Here is a 20784-nt window from a genome sequence, read left to right as displayed (position 1 = left end):
CAGCAGCCATGTGACCATGGTTGCAGGGATTGGTTTAGTGCAGATGTGACATCAGCGAGCCTCCCACTCCCTCCCTCCCTCCCTCCCTCCTCCTCCTCTCTCTCACTCTCACTCACTCTCTCTCTGTATCGCTGTGTTTTTTTCTCTCCTTGCCTTTCCTCAGCATCCCCCCTCTCAGAGATGGCGCGTGTCGGTGCTGCTCGGGCGCCCAGGGCCTAACGCGCACACTGACAGGACCCTCGCCCCCCCAACCCCCCACCCCCCCCTCTCTCTCTCACACACACACACACACCCTCACCCCTCCTCCCCTCCACCTCTACCCTCCTGATCTGCTGCATATTCCTTCGGGTCTATCTTCTTCTTCTCACCGTGTCCTCCTCCTCCGCCGCCGCCGCCGCTGCTGCCGCTCAGCTCTGCCCCCACCCCGCCTCACCTCACCGGTGCGGGTGTTTTGGGGGGGGGGGCTCGGGCCCGTGGGGGGTGTGTGTGGGTGAGGTGGAGGAGAATCAACATCGTGCTTTTAGCAAGGGGGGAAGCTGTGAGCAGAATTAGCTATGCCCTGCCCAGGCATCCTCTGACCGAGCGGATTCCTCCATCTCTGCTTGCCTGCACACCGGAGGGCAACGTAGGATGAAAATCTGCAACCATGATGCAAGGTGAGTGGTGTGCTGCTGCTGCTCCTCCGTCATTTGCCATGTTTTCTGCCCCTGCGTCCTCCTCCTGCCCTCCCGTGTCCTGCTGGGCCCTGATCTGTCGAGTCTGTAGTGTAGTGGACCTCTGGAGCAACTAAGCCATAACCATGACCAGTGTGACCGCTGTGTTGTGTTGTGTGTGTGTGAGGTTGTGACTGATTATAGAGATAATGTGAGATGCTTGTGTGAGGCAGGAGGACCTGACATTCACATCAGTGTGGGTCTGCTATCTTGCTGATGTCCTGCTGTGTTTGTGTGAGTTTATAATTGTGACTGTGCATGTCTCTCTCTGTGTGTGTGTGCAGATTATAGCTCTGTTTTGGTCTATCTTCATCCTGTGTCTTCTAAATGCTTATTTTAGTTGAGGAGAAATCTGAGTACGCTGCACTCATTCATAGCCCTGCTGCTGTTTCTACCATGTCAATAGGACAAGTGATCCTCAGACCATTCACTGTGTAGCAGTAAGGTTGCATAAAAGACCCTACACCACAGCTGGCATTGTTGGAACGCAGAGAAGTGCACTGTAAAACCACAATAAAATAGCTAAATCATAGATATAACCCTGCATGACAGTTGCTGGGCCTCTACCATCCATTAATGCCAACGTGGTAATGGAAGGTGGCTATTATTAGCAAAAAGGCCTGCAGCCAGCCTGCCATCATATTGTGCTCAGCTCGAAGAAATCCACACTCAACACAGATGTCACATGCTTATCGTAGCCTTCGTTAGCTACACGTGCATTGCTAATTACCCAGCAGAGAGGCTGTCAGGTGGAGTTAGTGACAATCAGTGCATGTTGTTTGGTCTCGAACATGGCTGTAGCACATGTGCAGCAGTGATCACCCTGTTGCTGATGCAGCATATACATAGGTTTATCCATATCATTAAAGGCAGAATCACAGGGTTTGACACCGTCTTTGTCCAAATGATCCTTTTTCAAACTGAACTTTACACCTGAAGGACGGTATTAATGATTTTCCAGAGCTTGCAACAAGGTGTTAGACTGAGTTAATTCCTCTTGACGGTGTTGTGAATGCCAAGAGTGTATGAAAATCCACTCTCCAACATTTGGGACCATCTTGTGAACATTTACACAGAGTGTGTACTGGATCATCTGACCATGCTTGGAAGCCGAATGGAGTGGAGTGGGTGGAGGGACTGTACATCTCAGAGAAGGACAGAGTTAAGGGATAAACCAGCCGTGTTCACTGGTACAAAGGAGCAGTAGGTGGAGGCAATGTGCCATTTGTTGGTTTGCCAGCTCCCAAAGAAGAAGTTCAGTCAGTAGATGCTCAGAGTTGAGGTAAGATACGTAATACTTGCCCAGTTTCACGTTGTCAGTTTAGAAAAGGTTAGTGCAACGATACAGAGAATAAAATCTGCACTTACAGATGCCACAGAGGAACTCGTATTTCCTGGTGGTCCTTTAAAGAGCAGTCAAAGCTCACTAACTGAGGTACATTTAAAGTGTATCAGTGCTATGTCCTGCACATTGTTCAAAACTAATTGGACCTGACCTTGGTTCCACTGCTCCTGTCTTTATTCTTCATTTCACTTGCTGTTACTGTAGCAAGTGTTAGGTGTGTAAAGAATAGTGTAATTGTCACACCGTTGCACAGCTGACGGGCAGCGTCGACATCTGGCTGTTTTAGGAATTTACACAAAACTGTGGCACACTTGTCCAAAGAAGAAGCGGATGCAGCTAAAAGCTACTCAGTGTCTCCTAGAGCGTCCAGCTGCATCCTCACATCCTCAGCCACAAAAAAGCACAAGGAGCAGCTGAAAATGTGAAAAACAGAAAACTGACCTTTGGTTAAGATTTTCTTTTTAAATAGCAAAGTTGTGTGTGATAGAAGAGATTACAGTTATACATCCAAGGCTATGGGGGAGACCAGAATGTGGTCCAAGTCAGTGTGCAGGCGTGAAGTTTTCCTAATTTTAGATTCTTTAAATTTAAAGTTTCTGTTTAAAGACTGGATGTTGAGCCTAAAATGTTCTGTTGTCAGAGACATCAGAACATTTACCAAACAGAGAAACGGGTTTGTAAAGAGTTAGAAATTCAGTCCAGGGCAGGCACCTGTTGTACAAACATTTTTTTTAAAAAGAAGGAAAAAGCAAATAGGGTTAATAACATAGATATCATGAACTTATTTCACATTATTATTATTTCTTTTCACTATCCATTTATATTTTTATTCACACTTTCTGTTTAGTTACAGTAGTGGACCCTCTCCACCTTCCTGCATCATATATGATATATATATATATAAACACAACAGACAAAAAAGATCGACTTTGCTGATCATTATCACACAATCATTACTATAATTATTTAAAGTAATCTGTAGGCTATATCACAATAGTATTATAATTGTGTAATGAAACCTGATATTGTGTCCTATTTTAAACCCTATTTATGAAGTTGAATGAAAAGGCTGGTGGTGCATGTTGTTATGTTATACTGATTGTACAGCAGTAATGTTTTTTTAATGCAGGGATAAAATGTGAAATAACCACTCTGGTCCTTATAAAGGTATTTCACAATATTAAATCTGAAAATCCTCTGTTTCTGTAACCAAACTCAACTATATTTACAGCTAATGCTAATTACATAATTACCATGATCCATCTGTTTAATGAGTGTTTTAGAGTGCTCCTCGGGCAAACTTTGCAAATGGGTTACAAAAACAAAAGTGATAAGTGGTCCTCTGATGCACAACATGATCCACACCGCCATGCAGTCAGTGATTAATAAAAGAAAAAGTCTGAAGCTGCTTGTGCTGCTTAGGTGAATATCATATAGTTATAGCATGTCTGTTTCGTAACAATGTCAAGATTGATTCTCTTTTCTTAGTCCTCATCACACAGGACATGTGCAGGTTGGGAGTGGACACAGGGATCATCATACAGAGCTATCTCCATTGATCAGGAGTTATGATGCAGGAATAATGTGTTATCTGCTATTGAGCAGCCAAGATAGCTACAGGCCCCGACATGTCCTTCACTACCCAGGAGAGCTTCCTCCCAAGTGAAGGAGCCACAGTGCACTGCCTTCACATTTACTCACAAAATCCAGGTGTATTGACTTTGAGGCCAGATCAGATCATTTTGGAGTAAGCATTAATAATATGCAACAACATTTAGGACAGGACCATGTATAAAAAAAATACACATAAATGTGAAATGTCTTTCTCAGTTTAAAACACAGCCCACAGATTGCAAAAAGAGATGATGAACGTAGAAACCGAGCTGCCACTGAAAAGCACAAAATGTTCATCCACCCAACTGTCCATCACGTGTCCCTGTTGCTCTAGTATGAATGTGAGAATCTACTGTGCTTGCTGGTCGTCTAAAACACTGTTATGTAAACCTGTCAGTTGTCTGTTTGCTGAAAAACATGCAGCACGGCCAATAAATCTGAAAAAAATCTTCTGTGATTCCATTTACCATTAATGGTTTGTATTTGTTTATGTGGCATCTGCCATTTTATCTAATATCTGTCTGTTATGAAGTGTTAACGTTCAGAGCATGTTACTGTAAATTAGATCAAAGTGCCTTTGACCACCTGAGAAAAGCGGGTCATTTTTTATATGTTTATCCATCACAATTTAAACACTGGTTAAGACATAGCCTACTATCTTTAAGGGATAGTTCAACATTTTGGCAAATTCGCCTATGGCCATAATTCCTATAGTCATAGGGATAGGTTCATTACCTTTAATTATCGGTGCATGTTGTTTTCAGATCCGCGGGGCAGAGATGCGAGCTGCTCTGCAAACACAATGGAGGTGAACAGTCCTGGTCCCCTGCCCCTCATCAAACTCATCAAATACACAATCCAACAACTCCAAAACGCTCAGGTCACAACTTGTCCACAAGAGCATTTTGGCGTTGTTGGATTGTGGATGAGCTTGATGAGGGACAGTGGACCAGGACCGTTCACCTCCATTGTGTTTGCTGAGCAGATTGCGTCTCTGCTACTGTAGGCTTGTGCCAATCCGATTGGCAATCCGATTGTGTATCGCGAGAGAGCTGTTTGAAGATTTACAATAAAAATGTTCATATTCCCCAGAAGATGAACAATAGCTATGCTGTGGAGTGTTTGCCAGCACAAACTTGTGTGAACGTCGCTCCACCTTGCTGTGCTCTTTGTGTTATGCTAACTGGCTAATGTTAGCTTGGTAACACAAAAGCTAACATAACAAATGTCGGAACTGGGATATTTCCCAGTTGAAGAGTTCTGACTATAACGTTAGAGACGCACCAGGTCAGAATAACCAAAAACATGGTGGACCAGAACAAACTTTGCATTCAAAGTGCTTCACGTCAGGCATAAAAACATTACAAAGGGCACAAAAACAATTTTAAAAAGAACATTTTAATATATTTTGGCATTTAAATGCATTTAATTGATGTTTTACCGTTGACGGTGTGGTTCTGTGGGGAGCATACATCGGTCCGACCGGGTCCATGGCACTGGTCCGACCTCCCATTAGTCCGACCTCCCATTGGTTCGAACTCCCATTGGTCCGACAATCGGAGTAATGAGAGTTCGAACTAATGGGAGGTCGTCATTAGTTCGAACTGGACTAGTTATTAGCATTAGTCCAACTCTCCATTTTTACCGTTCACTATGCATTTATATAATTATTCATATAGGCTCCACCTGTCAATAAGACACACGTGGAAGAAGAGGTGCAGTTTATTGTGTTTCACCAACGAGGAGCTGTCATTACGCACGACTTTTACACACTGCTGCGCGCTCATTAGTGTCCATAATTAAACCTTGACATTCATATCAAATCAAACTTACATTACAGACAGGTATACAGACAGGTGGATTGGGTTCTCTCTCTCTCCCTCCCACTCCGAACAGACAGATGGACGCAATCAGAAAGGAAACGGAGGCTGCGCATTGATCCTTTTTTCCTTTCTGGGATCAAACGGATCATGTGCAAAACAAACAAGAGTGGCGGCTGCAGCAGGCTCGCGCCCGTGAAGTTAGCTCAAGCCGGCCAGGTTCAGCCACACTCGAGGGGGGGGGGGGGGGGGGAGTGTATTTCTTTTACTCTGTACTCTGGGAGGGGGGGCTTTGATTATCGGTTTACACATCTTGATCAGCATTTATGATGGTTGTGCGCGGTCTGACATGATCTGGCTCCTTTCTGGGCCGCGTGTGTGTGTGATGTGCGTTTCTGTGTGTTTCTGAGAGCTCTCTCTCTTTCAGTAATTCTCGTTATTTTGCTCTGTCTCACAGAGAGAGAGAGAGAGAGAAAGCTGCATGCTCCTATCAATGGAAGAGCTTGTCAGAAAGTAGCGATGACAGTTCGAACTAACGGGACCACCCATTGGTTCGACCTCCTATTGGTCCGACTTGTAGTTGATTTTGTCGGAGTAACGGGAGGTCGAACCAATGGGAGGTCGGACCAATGGGCAGTTCCCGTCCGACCGCCCAAAAGTCCGTCCACCCATGCATCTCTCCGACTACTCATTAATCCGACTTTTCTACGCCCATTGGGCCGATTGCCCGGTGCTCCGACCAAAATAATCCCTATATTCCGACCATGACTAAATCCGACCACCCAGAATTTCGACTATGAACCCCAGAATATAGCGATGCATAGCACTTGCAGCTTTCATCCACAAACCAACGTGGGAGAGCTCCAAGATGTGTGTGCCAGACACACAGAGGCATGCGTAAAACACCAATTTTGACCTTGCTGCTGTTTAGTAAATTTTTTTGTTAACTTTAGTTTCTCTTGGATTTTTGTGCATATTATGGAGCCGTTTTGGTCCATGTTTGTAAGCCTTTTTTCCTGGATTACATTTTCAACAAGCGGCGTTGGGAGTGTGTGATTGAAAACCACAACAGTCTGCTTCCCGTTCACGCATCTCCTGCTTCGGATGCCAAGACTTTGTGTTTGTTACACATGTCTTAAAACATGAAAAATGCATTAACAGGAGCCGGACCATCTACGCGCTTTTGACTAGACTGTGGCGCCGTCAAAATACAGTTGATATCTCAGTCAATATGTTCTCCTATCCTGCTTCTGGGCCGGATTAGTCGGGCTAATACACTGTTGTAATTACTGGGAGTCGGAACACCGGGAATATTTAAATCGAGGAAATGGGAGGTCGGACTAATGGACGCAAAAATATAGAAATGTGTGGTCGGAGAAATGGGAAGTCGGACTTTTGGGTTGTCGGAGAAATGGGAAGTCGGACTAATGGGAGCAAAAATATAGAAATGTATGGTCGGAGAAATGGGAAGTGGACTGACATCATGCTCCCTGGTTCTGCCCAGGTACAGCTTGTCGTGTGACGTCGACAACTGATGCTTGGAGAAGTTGGGGTAGGTCTCCGACTTGAGGGGCCATTTGATTGCACTTTTTCAAGTCGGAGTTCGGAAAAATCCAAGTTCCAACTTGTCCTGAGCGCAGCATACTCATCAGTATGTTAGCAATGTGGGCATGTTAGCACGTTGACGTTAGCTTCCAGAGTTCATGGTGTGATATCTGTCAGTCTGCTATCCTGCTTAAGTTTTTATGAAAGTTTTAACCTCTACAAGAAACTTTTAGTTTCTGCACACGCCGAATTGTGTTTCTTTGTTTGTTTTCCCAGTTGTCTTGATTTCAGCGTTGTGAGTTGCCAACAGCGCTGCAGGGGCGTTGGCGTCCATTTTGGCTGACGGGCCGTTGAAGTAGATCTCTCCCTGCTCTTTGTCGAATCTCACTAATGAAGTGGACGAATTGATCAATCTTGTGTTTCCTTTCCTCTGTGTGTAGTCAGGGAGGGGACACTTAAGGGGATTGCACTGGGTTGCTTCGTTTGATGTGGAGGCTCTCTCCAGATGACACAATGTCTGTGACTCAAATTGATGCGTTGATTCATGTCAGTGCTCTGAGTTTGCTCTGTTTTCTGTGTATCCTCAAGGATAGGTTCACTGTGCATCAGCCTGGTACCTGCCTGTGTTATTTTGCATTTAAGTGCATTTTAATGACCATGCAGTTACTTTCATATGAAGCATATGAAGACGTTAACTCAGTTACATTGTTGTTCTCCTTCTCATTCACTTTTACAGGACTGAAAAACCGAACCAGGAAAGCCCTGGGTTTACGAAAGAAAGACAAGGATACAGACACAACGTGGGTTAATTCAGACGCACGCACGCACGCACGCACGCACGCACGCACGCACGCACGCGCACACACACACACACACACACACACACACACACACACACACACACACACACACAACACAATTAATATGCATGGTCTTAACAATCCCAACTGTGAAAAATCTGTTTGAAAACCTCATTTAATAGGACTGTGTATTCAATTCTTAAAATGCTGAATGACTGATACAGAATTTTGATTGTTGGGTCTATTTCCTTTCTCATTCTTTGATGAGTTCATTGAAGATCAGAGCCGAGGTTCTTGAGCACAAATAGTTGACATAACATTTGAGATTCAACCTTCTTTTGTAAATAAAAAAAAAGGAGGTGTTTTTTGTAGAAGCATGTACATAGTATGTCTCTCGAAGTAAGGTTTTGGAAAAGTGTTGTGTGAGAAGTGTGAACTGGGCGATAACTGAAAACAGTGACCTCTCCTCTTGTCCTCTCTAACAGGAGCTCACCTGACAAAGAAGGGAGCGGAAGTGGAAAGAAAGGAAGTGTATGTCGATTTTTTTTTCTACTTCTTTTTTTCTTCAGGATTTGGAAAGACCATTTAACAAAGGAAATGATCCAAATACAGTAGTGATAACATGTTAAAGTGTCAATTGACTCTCACCATTGACCAGCATTGTGTTACAACAAATGTTACTTCCTTTTATTCCAGTGGAACTGATTCAATCTTGAAACTCAGTGTTCACCATTTATTTATAGTGATTTTAATGCGGTCTCATATCAGTATTTACATTTGTGTACCAATCAGACAAAACCTGAGCTGTAACAATCAGACTCTATCTTTAATAATTGATATTGCTTGTTGACATAAATGTTAAATTTGTCTGGTTTTCCTCCTGATAGAAAAAGGCCAACGGGGCTCCCAATGGTTTCTATGGAGAGATCGACTGGGACAGATATGTGAGCATGCACAGCCTATCCCTTGTTTTTGACTCTGCAGCTTTTCGTGTGAAATGTATGTGTGCTGTTGCGATGAGTATCATGTGATGCTAGGTTTAAGATGACTGAGTAAATAGAGTGATAGCTGTGAGTCAGCAGGAAGCTCGCTGTCTCAGGCAAGACATTTGTGAAATCTGATCCACGTCCATATGCAGAGCTGGTCGGAGGGAAATCTCTTAGCTGCGCCTCTGTTCCAATGTTTGATGGACTAGAAACGACTGTCACTCTTCTCTCTCCCCTGCAGGCCTCTCCCGACGTGGACGAGGAGGGGTTCAGCCTCCGGCCCGGGGACGAGGCCGATGATATCCTTTAAGTGAAGATGCTGGCAGCATGTCTTGGGACTCTTCTCCTGCACAAACTATTGACCTGTTTGGCTGAGTGACTTATTGGATGAGTGTTCCTCAGCATTAAATAGGCCAAATCAATAGCCTCTCCCTCTCCCGCCTCATCACATGTGTGTCCCTGCAGTGGCCAGAAAGAAAAAAGAAAAGAGGGCAGCCGGCGAGAGACACATTACATTTAGTTTGTCACTGAGCCACGGTCCTGTGCTGCCTGAACCACACCCTCGCCCAGTGTCAGCTGGGGAACTGGCCCCCACCACCCCCCCACCGCTACGACCCTGCATGGATAAGCGCTATAGCTAATGAACGGACTGAGCCACAGTTCTCATTAAGAAATGACCTGCAGTTCAGTGGTATTTTAAGTTTTTTGCTCCAGCACGTGTCTGCAGCTGTATGTCTGAATTGGATACATAGAGAGTCGGCTCCAGGGAGACTTCCCCCTGTGCAGCAGGATTTAGCTGAGACAATGTCAGTTAGCAGCAGATGGAGACACAGAGAGGACGTCTGTCTCACTCCTGTGCTGCAGAGCTGCTCTGCTCACAAACACTGACAAATTCACATTATTTTAAAAGGGTTATTCCAACCTCAAATGCCGCAGAGGATTGAATTAGTTTCCATCTCTTGTTTAACATGTACTTATTCTGCTTTGTCCTTGACGGGCCCTCACCAGCTTCCAAAGGAAAGCACTTTTTCTCCTCCAGCGACTCAGAAGACGACGAGGACAGCAAGAGAAAGTTCAAAATTAAGATCAAGCCGCTGGTGGCGGACAGTGCCAAGTGTGTCCCTCCATCTATGGACGAGCTAAAAGCCTCAGTGGGAGGCCTGGCACTCTCTCCATCACTGGTGAGCGCTGCTGATCAGCACCCCCTCCCCACACACACTGCAGTTTTATATCTTTTAGTAGCTGTTGATGCAGGGCCGGCCCAAGCCTCCATGGGGCCCTAAGCAAAATCTTTATTTTGGTACCCTCTATTACTGCCAGTAATACTATTTTTCTAATCTGTCATTATGAATCATTATATCCTGGCAGGTTTTTACCCATCTATGGTTTTTATTCTGAAATGGCACCAAATTCAGCTAAAAGTGCAGCCTGCGGTTGATTTACATTTAGTATTTAAATTGATATAGTACTGGGATACTGAATGTCACCTAGGTCGACTAAAAGTAACAAAATAAACCAACAGACAATGCATTTAAGAAATTATCCAAGGGTCGACAGAAGTTACGCACTACTACAAAAATTACTTGCCCTTTGGGGGCCCCCCAATGGTCACGGGGCCCCAAGCAGGTGCTTAGTTCGCTTATGCCTTGGGCCAGCTCTGTGTTGATGTGTCTCACATCTCCTCAACTCTCCTTCTGTGTTTGTCTTTTTTCTCTCTTCACATATCTGCTGTGGTCTTGTAGAGGAGAAGTCCGGTAAGCCTGCCACACCTTTTCATCTTTGTATCACCATAAAAACACTGCGTAGCATGAACGTACTTAATGAGAATGCTCTACAAAGTGTTCCCACCACTAACTTAGTTGTTTTTATGGATTCGCCTTTCCCTGCATGCTGTCTAACCCTCAGTGTTTGTGACCGTCTTAGGCCTTAAAATAAATCACTTCTTTTTCTGTTACTTAAGTTTTTTTGTTTTTTTTCCCTGTTCAGCTACAGCTTTACTTGAACCTGTCTAGCAAAGCACTGGCTGTGTTACATAATGCACAGTTATCATAACACACACACACACATACACACACACACACTCACACAGTAAGCTCCGAAACCTACTGAGTTGGTCTCAGTGGAGCTTACACACAGAGCGACCTGCTACTTTCAGCATGCAGCTCTGTGTGTGTGTGTGTGTGTATGTGTGTGTATGTGTGTGTGCCGGTCGTAGGTGATGCTGGAACCATCCTCATAATCTCCGGGGTGTTATGGCTCATGTTGCATTATCGAGGCTTTGCGGTGAAAGTAAAGAGGTGCGGTGTGTGCAGTTTAAGTTGGTGTCCATTTGACTGATTTGTCACTCACTCTCTGACCCAGGTCTGTTCTCTCTTCCTTTTTGCTGGTCTCAGAGACGCAGCCCGGTGAGTTGATCGCTCCATCTGCTGGCTGTTAGGGAGCAGACAGCCTGAAACAGCCAGACCTGTTTTTTTACCATGTGCAGTGCAGGATTGAACAGGATACACTCAGCAGTCTAAAAGAAAAAATACATCTTAGACAATGTAGAGCAGAGTTTTGGAAAGATTTGGTAAACCTTTAATTTACAGGCCGTTAATTATGTGATAATGTCAAGAAATAACAATTAATTGCGTAGTAATGTCAAGAAATAGCCTACAAATAATGGTCAATTTCATAGTAATGTCATGTTTTTCATGAAGGCAAAAGATTACACATGCTTTGTTTTTTTTGGGAAAGGCCAGAATTTTTCTCCACCAAGTCCTTGCAATTGACCGTTATTTCTGGGCTATTTCTACGCAATCAATCGTTATTTCTTGGCTATATTTCTCGACATTACTATGAAATTGACCTTTATTCTATAGACTATTTCTAGACATTATGATGCAATTAATTCTTAGTTCTTGACTATTTCTTGACATTATCACGTAATTAACGACCTGTAAATTAAAGGGTTACCAAAGATTTCTCTTAGGGCAATTAAAAAGTTCATGAACAGTATTTGAAATGTCTGCACTGTCTGTAACACCCTGTTTGATCAGAAACAATAACAAAGCATTAAATAGAAGAATAAAATGACTCAGGATGGATGTGTCTTAAAGATCACACATTCAAATTCTTCCACTCTCTCATCGTCTGTATCCTTAATATGTCCTTTGTCGTGGATTCTTTCTTTTACAGGGGCTGATAAAAAGAAATTTGTCCTGTAAGTATATCAGTTTTAACACTGTCTTTTCAATCGTTTTATAATGTAATTGTGTATTTTCCTGTAGACATTTGGTCAAATACAAGACCAGCAACAGGTTTTTATGTGTCTCTCAGGTGAAGAGATTGCCAGACCCCGGCGCTCCACCCCTACTCCAAGTCCTGCCCCGGAGATGCCGAGGTCTGTGACTGCTCACAAACTAAATATCCCCTCCCATATGATACAGGAAGTAATCTTTAGGAAAAAAAACTGAAGAATGTGGCCATTTAATTTTCAACCAGTCAAAGTTTGTTGTTGTCTTTGTCCTTCCTCAGTGACAGGTTCTCACAGAACGTCCCTGCCTTCTTCGGGCTGCCGTCAGAGACCAAATATGCCAGATATGACGGTCTGTCCCTCATCACTAGTGAATAACTCTATATGATTGAGACAGTAGCGTTTAAAGCGGCGACACTGGCGCTGATTGTTTCTGTGTCGCTCCTGGTTCACAGTGGTTCCTGCTGACATATGGGGAGAATCAAGACCGCGGTCAGAATCACCGCTGAGCAGAAGTTTCCCAACAGGAGGTGAGTTCAGTCCCATCGTCTTGGTTGCAGCTTAGGGCTGGGACGATATGCTTTTCTCCCGATTCGATTCTTCTACGTTTTTTTGGATGCCGATTCGATTTAAATTGCGATTCTACGATATTGTCGATTTTCTCGATTTTTAGTCTGCATTTTTAACAACAGTGAAACAGTTGAATGATTATGATTGTCTACAGACTATTCCAGGAACCATATTTCCCCAAAAAATACACATCACATGTAAGTCAGTTTTCAGCAGCAATACTATATATGTTTACTCTCTTCTCAAAAGCCTGGACTGCATAAAAGAGGCAAAAATAAAAGAGTATAGAAAAAACAGGCTTCTGAAATATTTCTGACAAAATGAGATATAGGCTGAGGTAAACAGCTACATTTTAACATTTATCTGCACACAAACACTGTAGGAGCCTATACATTAACATACTCCATTATAAAGTGAACTTAAACCCTTTTCAAAACCTGGACTCTCTTTTTGTAAAAAAGGCGAACAAATGCACATTGCAAAATATTAAAAAAATAAATTAAATAAAAATAAAAATTCTCCCACCCCTATTGCAGCTCCTCCTCCGCTTCCTCCAAAAAACATTCCATCCAGAAGTCATTACGGATATCCCTCGGACTCCACCGGAGCCACCGTAGCCGATCTGCCCAATGGGAGAGGAGGTCGCAGCTCCGCCCCCATCTACCTGAACGTCCTGTCCCCCGCCTCTTACCGCGGCTCCCCGGGCCCCGAACTGGACGACGTGTTCGGCCCCTTCGACAGCCCCCGCGCCAGCGAGGAGATCGTGTCGCCCAGATGGGTCACTTTCATGGAAGACCGCCCCCCGCCGCCGGATGAACCCGCTCCCCCTCCTCCGCCGGACTCTCCTCCCCCCGACACGCCCCTGTCCACCCCCTCCACCCCGTGCCTCTCCCCGGGACCGCCGCCCAACGAGCCCCCGCCTTCACCCCCACCTTTTTCCCCCGGGTCTCCTCCTCCCTTCTCGCCCCCTGACTCGCCCCCCTCCATCGTGTTCGGACCCCCGCCTCCGGATGAGCCGGCCCCGCCGCTGCCCCCTGACTTCTCTCCCTCTAACTCGCCCCCGATCTGCCTCGACGACGAAGGGCTCGACGAAGAGGTCCTGCAGTTTGTGGAGTACTGCTCCTCCCCGGCCCCCATCAGCCCCGTGCCCCCTCTGCCGGCCGAGCGGAGGTCCCCTCGGCCAGGAGTCACTTCTCCTCTGGTCCTGGGGGGCACAGGAGGAAAGAGGACTCCCGAGGGTGCATACCTGAGAGATGACATCCCAGACCTGGTGGGCTCGCCCAGAGAGTTGACACCCAGCTTCAGGGGGACGCCCCCTCCTCTCCCTCCAACCACCTACAGGTCTATTATGTCTTCCCCAGGGCCGTATTCAGGCAGCAGTGAGTACTCTGCTCTTCTCTCTTTCTAAATGTTTGTAATGACCTATTATGCTGTTGAAATACTGGACATAAACTTTGTTGGCAGAGGGCAAAGTTTGAAGGTGAGAGCGATGATGCCTTCAGTGCCACCAAAAATCCCACAGAGATACCTGAAATGCATTTACATTTTGTTCTGTGTTAAATGGAACCTGATCCAGCTTCGAAAAAATCATCAACACTCATGAGCAGCAGGCATCTTTTTAAGATTGCTGTTCAGTTCAGTTCAGTTCAGTTCAGTTCAGTTCAGTTCAGTTCAGTTCAGTTTAGTTTAGTTTAGTTTAGTTTAGTTTAGTTTAGTTTAGTTTAGTTTAGTTTAGTTTAGTTCAGTTCAGTTTAGTTATTGCATAAGAGCATATACAACACATTTTCGTTTGGCAGTTTCCTGTAGCAGCAAAACAATTAAATAGTTAAAAACATAAAGTGCATCAAGGGTCAATAAATAATTAAACATCAACAATATTAAAACATTAACATACAGCAAGGCAATATAAATCACAAGTCATATTTGTATTATAAATAATAATAGTAATAACCACAATATTACGTTTTTTAGTAAATATAAACTGAATTTTATCTAAATTCAACAACATGGATATGAAATACTATTCTGACTGAACTGACTCGGTGTTATGATGTAGGAATCTTGAAGCCAGTTTCACAACAGTGACAGATGCTCCTTTGAGTTAAACGTCTCATATGGACGTAGTTTAACGCTGGGAGCAGGTGGTGGTGATAATGGTCACTTCAGCCATGGTTGTGTTTACAAGACAAAAGGTTAGACCATGCCCTCAGAGCAGTTGGCAGCTCCTCATCCTCCCATGGTGAACAGACAGCAGACTTGATGCTGTAACAAAGCAGTATCATCAGATGGAGCTGGTCTGATCTGATTAGCACGAGTTAACATGAGTGTTTCTTTCCAGCTCTTAGTCCATAAAGGAATCAAGTTTAAACCTTAACTTGATTTCACACTTGAGGAGCTGAAGCTCCAGAGCTGTGACTCACCAGGCTCACCTCATCTTTTTTTTTTTTTTTTTTGCCATTGTCTTCGTAATAACACAAATGTGGGTCATATAGCTCCATATATTTCTCGACCTCACCAAGTATCCTCTTCACAGCCGTTTCTCACACACAAAAGACACTGACGAAGAGCTGGGAAATACACAACAGGCTTTTCTCTGAAAAAAAGAGAGGGTGGAAAAGCTGGAAATACACAAGTGGTGTTAAGAGCCAAGCTGCTGCTGGTGTGGGGTTGTACACTGAAAATAATGGTGGCTATGTAGCGACTGTTTGGTGGCAGTGTGTGTTGGTCTTAAAGGGATAGTTCAACATTTTTGGCAAATTCTCCTATTGCCATAACCCCTAGAGTCATAGCAGTAGGTTCATTATTACCTTTAATGGGCTTTATGCACAGCTCCAGTACTTCCTGAAATAAGCCAGCTCGTTTATTTCCTGTTTTACATTATTGGACCAACTGATTAATCCAGGTGTGTCTGACCTCACAACAATGGTCAGACACACCTGGATTAATCAGTTGGTCCAATAATGTAAGACAGGAAATAAAGGAGCTGGCTTATTTCAGGAAGTACTGGAGCTGTGCATAAAGCCCATTATTGGTGCATGTTGTTTTGAGATCTGCGGCGCAGAGGCGTGAGCTGCTCAGCGAACACAATGGTGGTGAACGGTACAGGTCCCCTGTCCCTCATCACACTCATCAAATACACAGTCCAACAACTCCAAAATGCTCTCGTGCAGAAGTTGTGACCTGCACATTCACCACACTATGAAATAATCGTGTATAATAATGTAACATTACGACACATGAAGCAAATACTCGGAACTACTTGCGCTTTTGACTCACTCCGCCCAGCAGCCGTGTCTGGAATGTAGTTTCGGCAACGCATTTGCCTCAAAAACAACTCTGTCTTTGTAATGTTACATGATTATTTCATAGCGTGGTGAATGTGCAGGTGACAACTTGTCCATGAGAGTGTTTTGGAGTTGCTGGATTGTGTATTTGATGAGTTTGATGAGGGACAGGGGACCTGTATCACAGCTGTTCAGACAGTCAAACAGAGCTTTTCTTGAGCTGATGAATGCAAATTGAATTTTCACAGTCTACAATTTTGCTGACAACTTCAGTTTGTCACTCTGTGAGTACGACACAAGTAGTATTGTTGTTGTTGAATTAAAAAAAAACCCTCAGTGTGACCTGATGGCAGCGCTAACCACAGACACTGGTGTGTGCTGCAGGCCCCTCGTCTCCAGCTCGTCCTGCCACGCCTCAGTCTCGAGGCAGCCCCGTCCCTCCACCTCCTCCTCCTCGACCGTCCTCGCGACCAAAGCTGCCTCCGGGAAAACCAATCACAGACCTGGTACGTGTGGAGCATCCTCCTCTCGTTTCTCTGTCTTTGCCTTTGACATTTTTATTCTGGTGTTCGGATGATTCTGTACGAGTCTCACAGACAGCAGATTCACAGCGTATGTGTTGTCTCCAGACTCGGCCGTTCAGCCCACCAGTTTCAGGCAGCCCCCCGCCCTTCGCCCCCCTGGCCCGGGCAGAAAGCTCTTCTTCCATCTCCTCCATTACCTCGCAGAGTGCAGCGTCCACTCCAACATTAGGGAGAGATCTTAACATGGCTGCTACAGGTACATTACCAACAATTCTTCTTGTTTTTTTTTTTTGTTTTTTTTTTTCACGTGTCACATCTCAGTCTGAGTCCACATTGTCTGTTGCTCATCATTGTGTCCTTGCCTCATGGTCCTGTCCCTGTCCATTATTCTCTCCCCCTCATGTCTCTGCTCCCTCAGAGGCCTCACAGCCTCTGGTATGGTTTGACCACGGCAGGTTTTATTTAGCTTTTGAAGGTGAGTCGAGCCACGACGCTGCTGTAGTCCCACCAGTGCATGTACCAAAAGCACCATGCTCTGTGTCCAGCTGTGGTCCTGTCCACGCTCATGTTCAGAATAGGAGCCAAAATTACCGCTGCGCACCCCGTCCCATGTCCTGCTCTCTCACCCAGCAACCTCATTGAAAATGAAGGGTTCAATTTTGCTTTTGTCTGTTTAGTACTCCCCTGTCTTCTGCGTGTAACCCATGGCTGAACGTCTGAGCAAACAGGGGACAACCCAGGAGAGTAAATGTGGTTTCATATTTAAATTTGTGAATTTTTCGTGTGTGTGTTCTTCAGGATGCTCCAGAGGTCCCAGTCCACTCACCATGGGTCCACAGGACACTCTCCCAGTGGCAGCTGCCTTCACAGAAACCATCAATGCCTACTTTAAAGGCGCTGATCCCAGCAAGTATGGCTTGTTTATGCTTTTATCATGCGTCAAAAGTGAAGCACTTGTATCATGAAATGCTGCTAATAATGTGAAAGGCAAGAAAAGAAACATTTATCTCTGTTTTTAATGACTAACAAAGTGGATACTTTTCAGGTAGCTACACATGCAATTTGCATCACAACCTTTGATACTAAAGGCAAGGCAGGTTTATTTTGTCTCAAAGGGCTTTACATAGCATCATAACAAGTTCCTCTGCCCTTAGATCCTTAAATTAACTGAGGAAAATCTTCTGAGAAAACTCTTGACAGGGAAAAAACAGGAGAAACCCCAAGGGGGGCAACAGAGGAGGGATCCCTCATCCAGGATGGGCAGAAGTGCAAAAGAATACGGATACAAATTACTTTATTAATCCCTAAAGGGAAATTCATTCGTCTGTCAGCTCATCGACCATTTGCAGAAGAATAAAAAAGCCTGATGGCAGTAGGTACAGAGGATCTTCTTTCTTCGTCCTGCAGCGAAGAGAGAGGAGCCGTCCACCACCGCTGCTTTCCTGCTCCATCAAGGTGCCATGCAGTGGATGATCCCAGTTGTTCAGAATGGCCTCCACCATCTTCGAGGGCATCTCTCTACCACATCCCTCAGTGAGTCCATCAGGGAAACATGATTAAAGTGCCTCAGGATGTTTGGCCTGTATCCTAGCAAACGACTTCATGGAGAACTTCAGCAGTAGCCGTTTTTTGGATGTACACAAGGATTGTTATGATTTCTGAGCATTCACCAATATCTCCGACTCATTGTTCTTGACGGACAGAGAGTTGATATTTCCCATGATGATTGACAGCAGAAAGGCCCCAGTTCCTCTCCACTTCCAGGCCTTTAACCACCAGCACACCAACCACGAAAAGCACTTCTTCGTCTCAGCTGGAACAAGGTGGCGTCCTCCAGACTTTCATTTTCAGTGAAAGAAGCTCCTCTGCCGAATAATCTCCTCTCCACACAGAAGTATCCATCAGTAGTTGACAAAATACGACAAAAACACAACAACAAAAAAAGCAAAGGTTGAGTAAAAACTCAGAGCTACCAGACTTTGCTGCTCCCAGTTGAAGCGCATGTTCTGCAAAGATGTTGTGTACAGTCAAAGAAAATGGTTTACAACATGGAATATGGAAAAACATGGAAATGGATGCTGGTGTAGATTCTTGTTCAGTGTGATGTCTGAGTTCTGCGGCTTCTCTCCCTCTGTCCCAGATGTGTTGTGAGGATCACAGGGGAGATGGTGCTGTCCTTCCCTGCAGGCATAACCAGGCATTTTGCAAGCCACCCATCTCAACCCATCCTCACTTTTAGCATCAGCAACTACAGCCGACTGGATCAGGTCCTCCCCAACCCACAGCTGCTGTGCTGGTAGGACAATGGATAATAAAAAAGACTAACTTGCACAGAAATATATACAAACAATAGTCAGGATGTATCTTCAGAAGAAGATAGAGTCAGCTGTGAAAATCTGTCGATAAAGAACAATTGGTCATTGTGTTGTTAAAAATGAGGCGTTATTTATAGAGTTGGTATCGATTTTGATCTTGTACCTCTCACCCCTTAGTGATTCCACAACAGACAGTGCAGACACCAAGGAGTTCTGGGTAAATATGCCAAACTTGATTAGCCATCTGAAGAAAGTGGCTGAGCAGAAGCCTCAGGCAACGTACTACAACGTGGATATGATCAAATATCAGGTAAATATCAATCTGCTGTGTCCGTCTCTTGTGTCTACCCTATACGCTTCTCTCTCACTACCAGGTGTTTCTGTGTGTCCTAGGTGTCTGCAGACGGGATCCAGTCCACCCCTCTGAACCTGGCGTTGAGCTGGCGAGGCGATGCCACCAACACGGACCTTAGAATAGATTACAAGTACAACACAGAGGCCATGCCTGCCCCTGTGCCACTACACAACATCCAGTTCACCGTACCTGTGGATGGAGGCATAGCCAAGCTCCAGGCCATGATCCCGCCTGCCACCTGGTGGGTACTGCTTATATTTAGGCCAGGTTGGACATGTCAGGAGGTGAAGGCCAATCTAGTACAATTTCTTGCCCCCAGGAGCTATAGACATACATTGTTTTTGTCTGTATGGTGTAAATCTTATGTAACTGCTGTCTCAATGCCCAGAAAGATGATTATTTTTCTTAATTAGCATGGACTAATAACCTACACCTGATGTATTTGCTAGAGCTTAACGCATTTAACGCACATTTATTTTCCCCTCAAGGAATCCAGAGCAGCAGACGATACAATGGAAGATTTCAAGCCTCTCTCATAGATCTGAAAATGGAGGTGGGTGTTTTTTTTCACATATTATTATAAGAACCTCTCATGAAACAATCAGTATCATCATATTCTCCCTTCATGTCACTGAACTTTAAAAATTAAAATCTCAGCCACAGAAGGAAACTCTTTGCAGTAAGACTGGAGGTTTGTGATTTGAGTTGGTTTAGTTGCCCCCTGTGCGCCACTCATCTGGACAAGCCGCCAACTCTTGAACAACATTTTTAGAAAATCCACGATCGATATCTTGACTTGTCTTCTACAAAATGTACATTTATTTTCTTGCTTCATCAAGTAGAGCACTTGACCTACAGCTGCCTGTGTCCTGCAGGAGTAGGGGCTCTCCTGGGCCGGTTCCAGATGACCGAAGGTCCTTGTAAACCCTCCCAGCTAGCGGTCCAGTTTACCAGTGAGGGAAGCACACTGTCGGGGTGCGACATCCAGCTGGTTGGCACTGGCTATCGGCTATCGCTGGTCAAGAAGAGATTTGCTGCAGGTCAGTTTACGTGTCAGAAATCTGTGTGTGACCTATTTGTGGTTGACTGTCTTTACAGTATGTGGATACGGACGACTCATTGTTAACCCACTGACATGACATTTGATTTTGCTTCACAGGGAAATATTTAGCGGATAATTAGCGGACCTGTTTGGGAAGGGAACCAAGAGAATCAGTGGCTTTTGACTGTGAAGACAATGGATCCATCCCATGCTGTGTGCATTTGAAACTTTATCTTTAGCATCTGTTAGATTTAATGGTTGAGCTTAAACAGAGTAAGAGACCATAACACACAAACACACACATACACATACATGATATTTGAATTAATTACATCATATTCAGTAGCCTGACTGCTGCTGAGTTTATGCAAGGTAATACAAATCATTAGTTTTGTGCACTTGGAAACCTATGGGCTTACATGGAGTAAAATATAGGGAAACCCTGATTCTTTGTTCTTTTAACATCATTGTGGATTCATACAGTGATCCAGCCTTATTCATTTCAGTCTAACTGGTTGTCTTTGCAAATGCACTGTAAAAGATAATGTGAATAGATTATATAATATTAAAGAATCCTAAACAAGGTGGAAAAGAAAGGAAAATGTAGAAAAAAAGGAGCAGTAAGGGATTGCTTTG

The 20784-nt window shown here is 44.5% G+C and overlaps 1 protein-coding gene across 1 annotated transcript; it reads left to right on the top strand.

Moving 5' to 3' along the window:
• Positions 1-646: 646 nt before the first annotated feature.
• sgip1b (SH3GL interacting endocytic adaptor 1b) lies at positions 647-20561 on the top strand (the record flags this gene model as incomplete). The annotated part of the gene is made up of 23 exons (XM_083991334.1): positions 647-656; positions 7774-7837; positions 8323-8368; positions 8725-8781; positions 9065-9125; positions 9832-10004; positions 10566-10572; positions 11185-11228; positions 12001-12025; positions 12142-12205; positions 12340-12410; positions 12514-12588; positions 13165-14007; positions 16297-16418; positions 16542-16692; positions 16855-16911; positions 17235-17346; positions 18577-18732; positions 18929-19061; positions 19145-19347; positions 19595-19659; positions 19982-20146; positions 20266-20561. 23 exons carry the CDS (start codon positions 647-649, stop codon positions 20286-20288), a joined length of 2727 nt encoding a protein of 908 aa, XP_083847460.1. The 3' UTR covers positions 20289-20561.
• Positions 20562-20784: the final 223 nt, after the last annotated feature.

Source organism: Trachurus trachurus, assembly GCF_905171665.1.
Source record: "Trachurus trachurus genome assembly, chromosome: 17".
NCBI lineage: Eukaryota > Metazoa > Chordata > Actinopteri > Carangiformes > Carangidae > Trachurus > Trachurus trachurus.
This window is presented reverse-complemented; position numbering and strand designations above follow the sequence as displayed.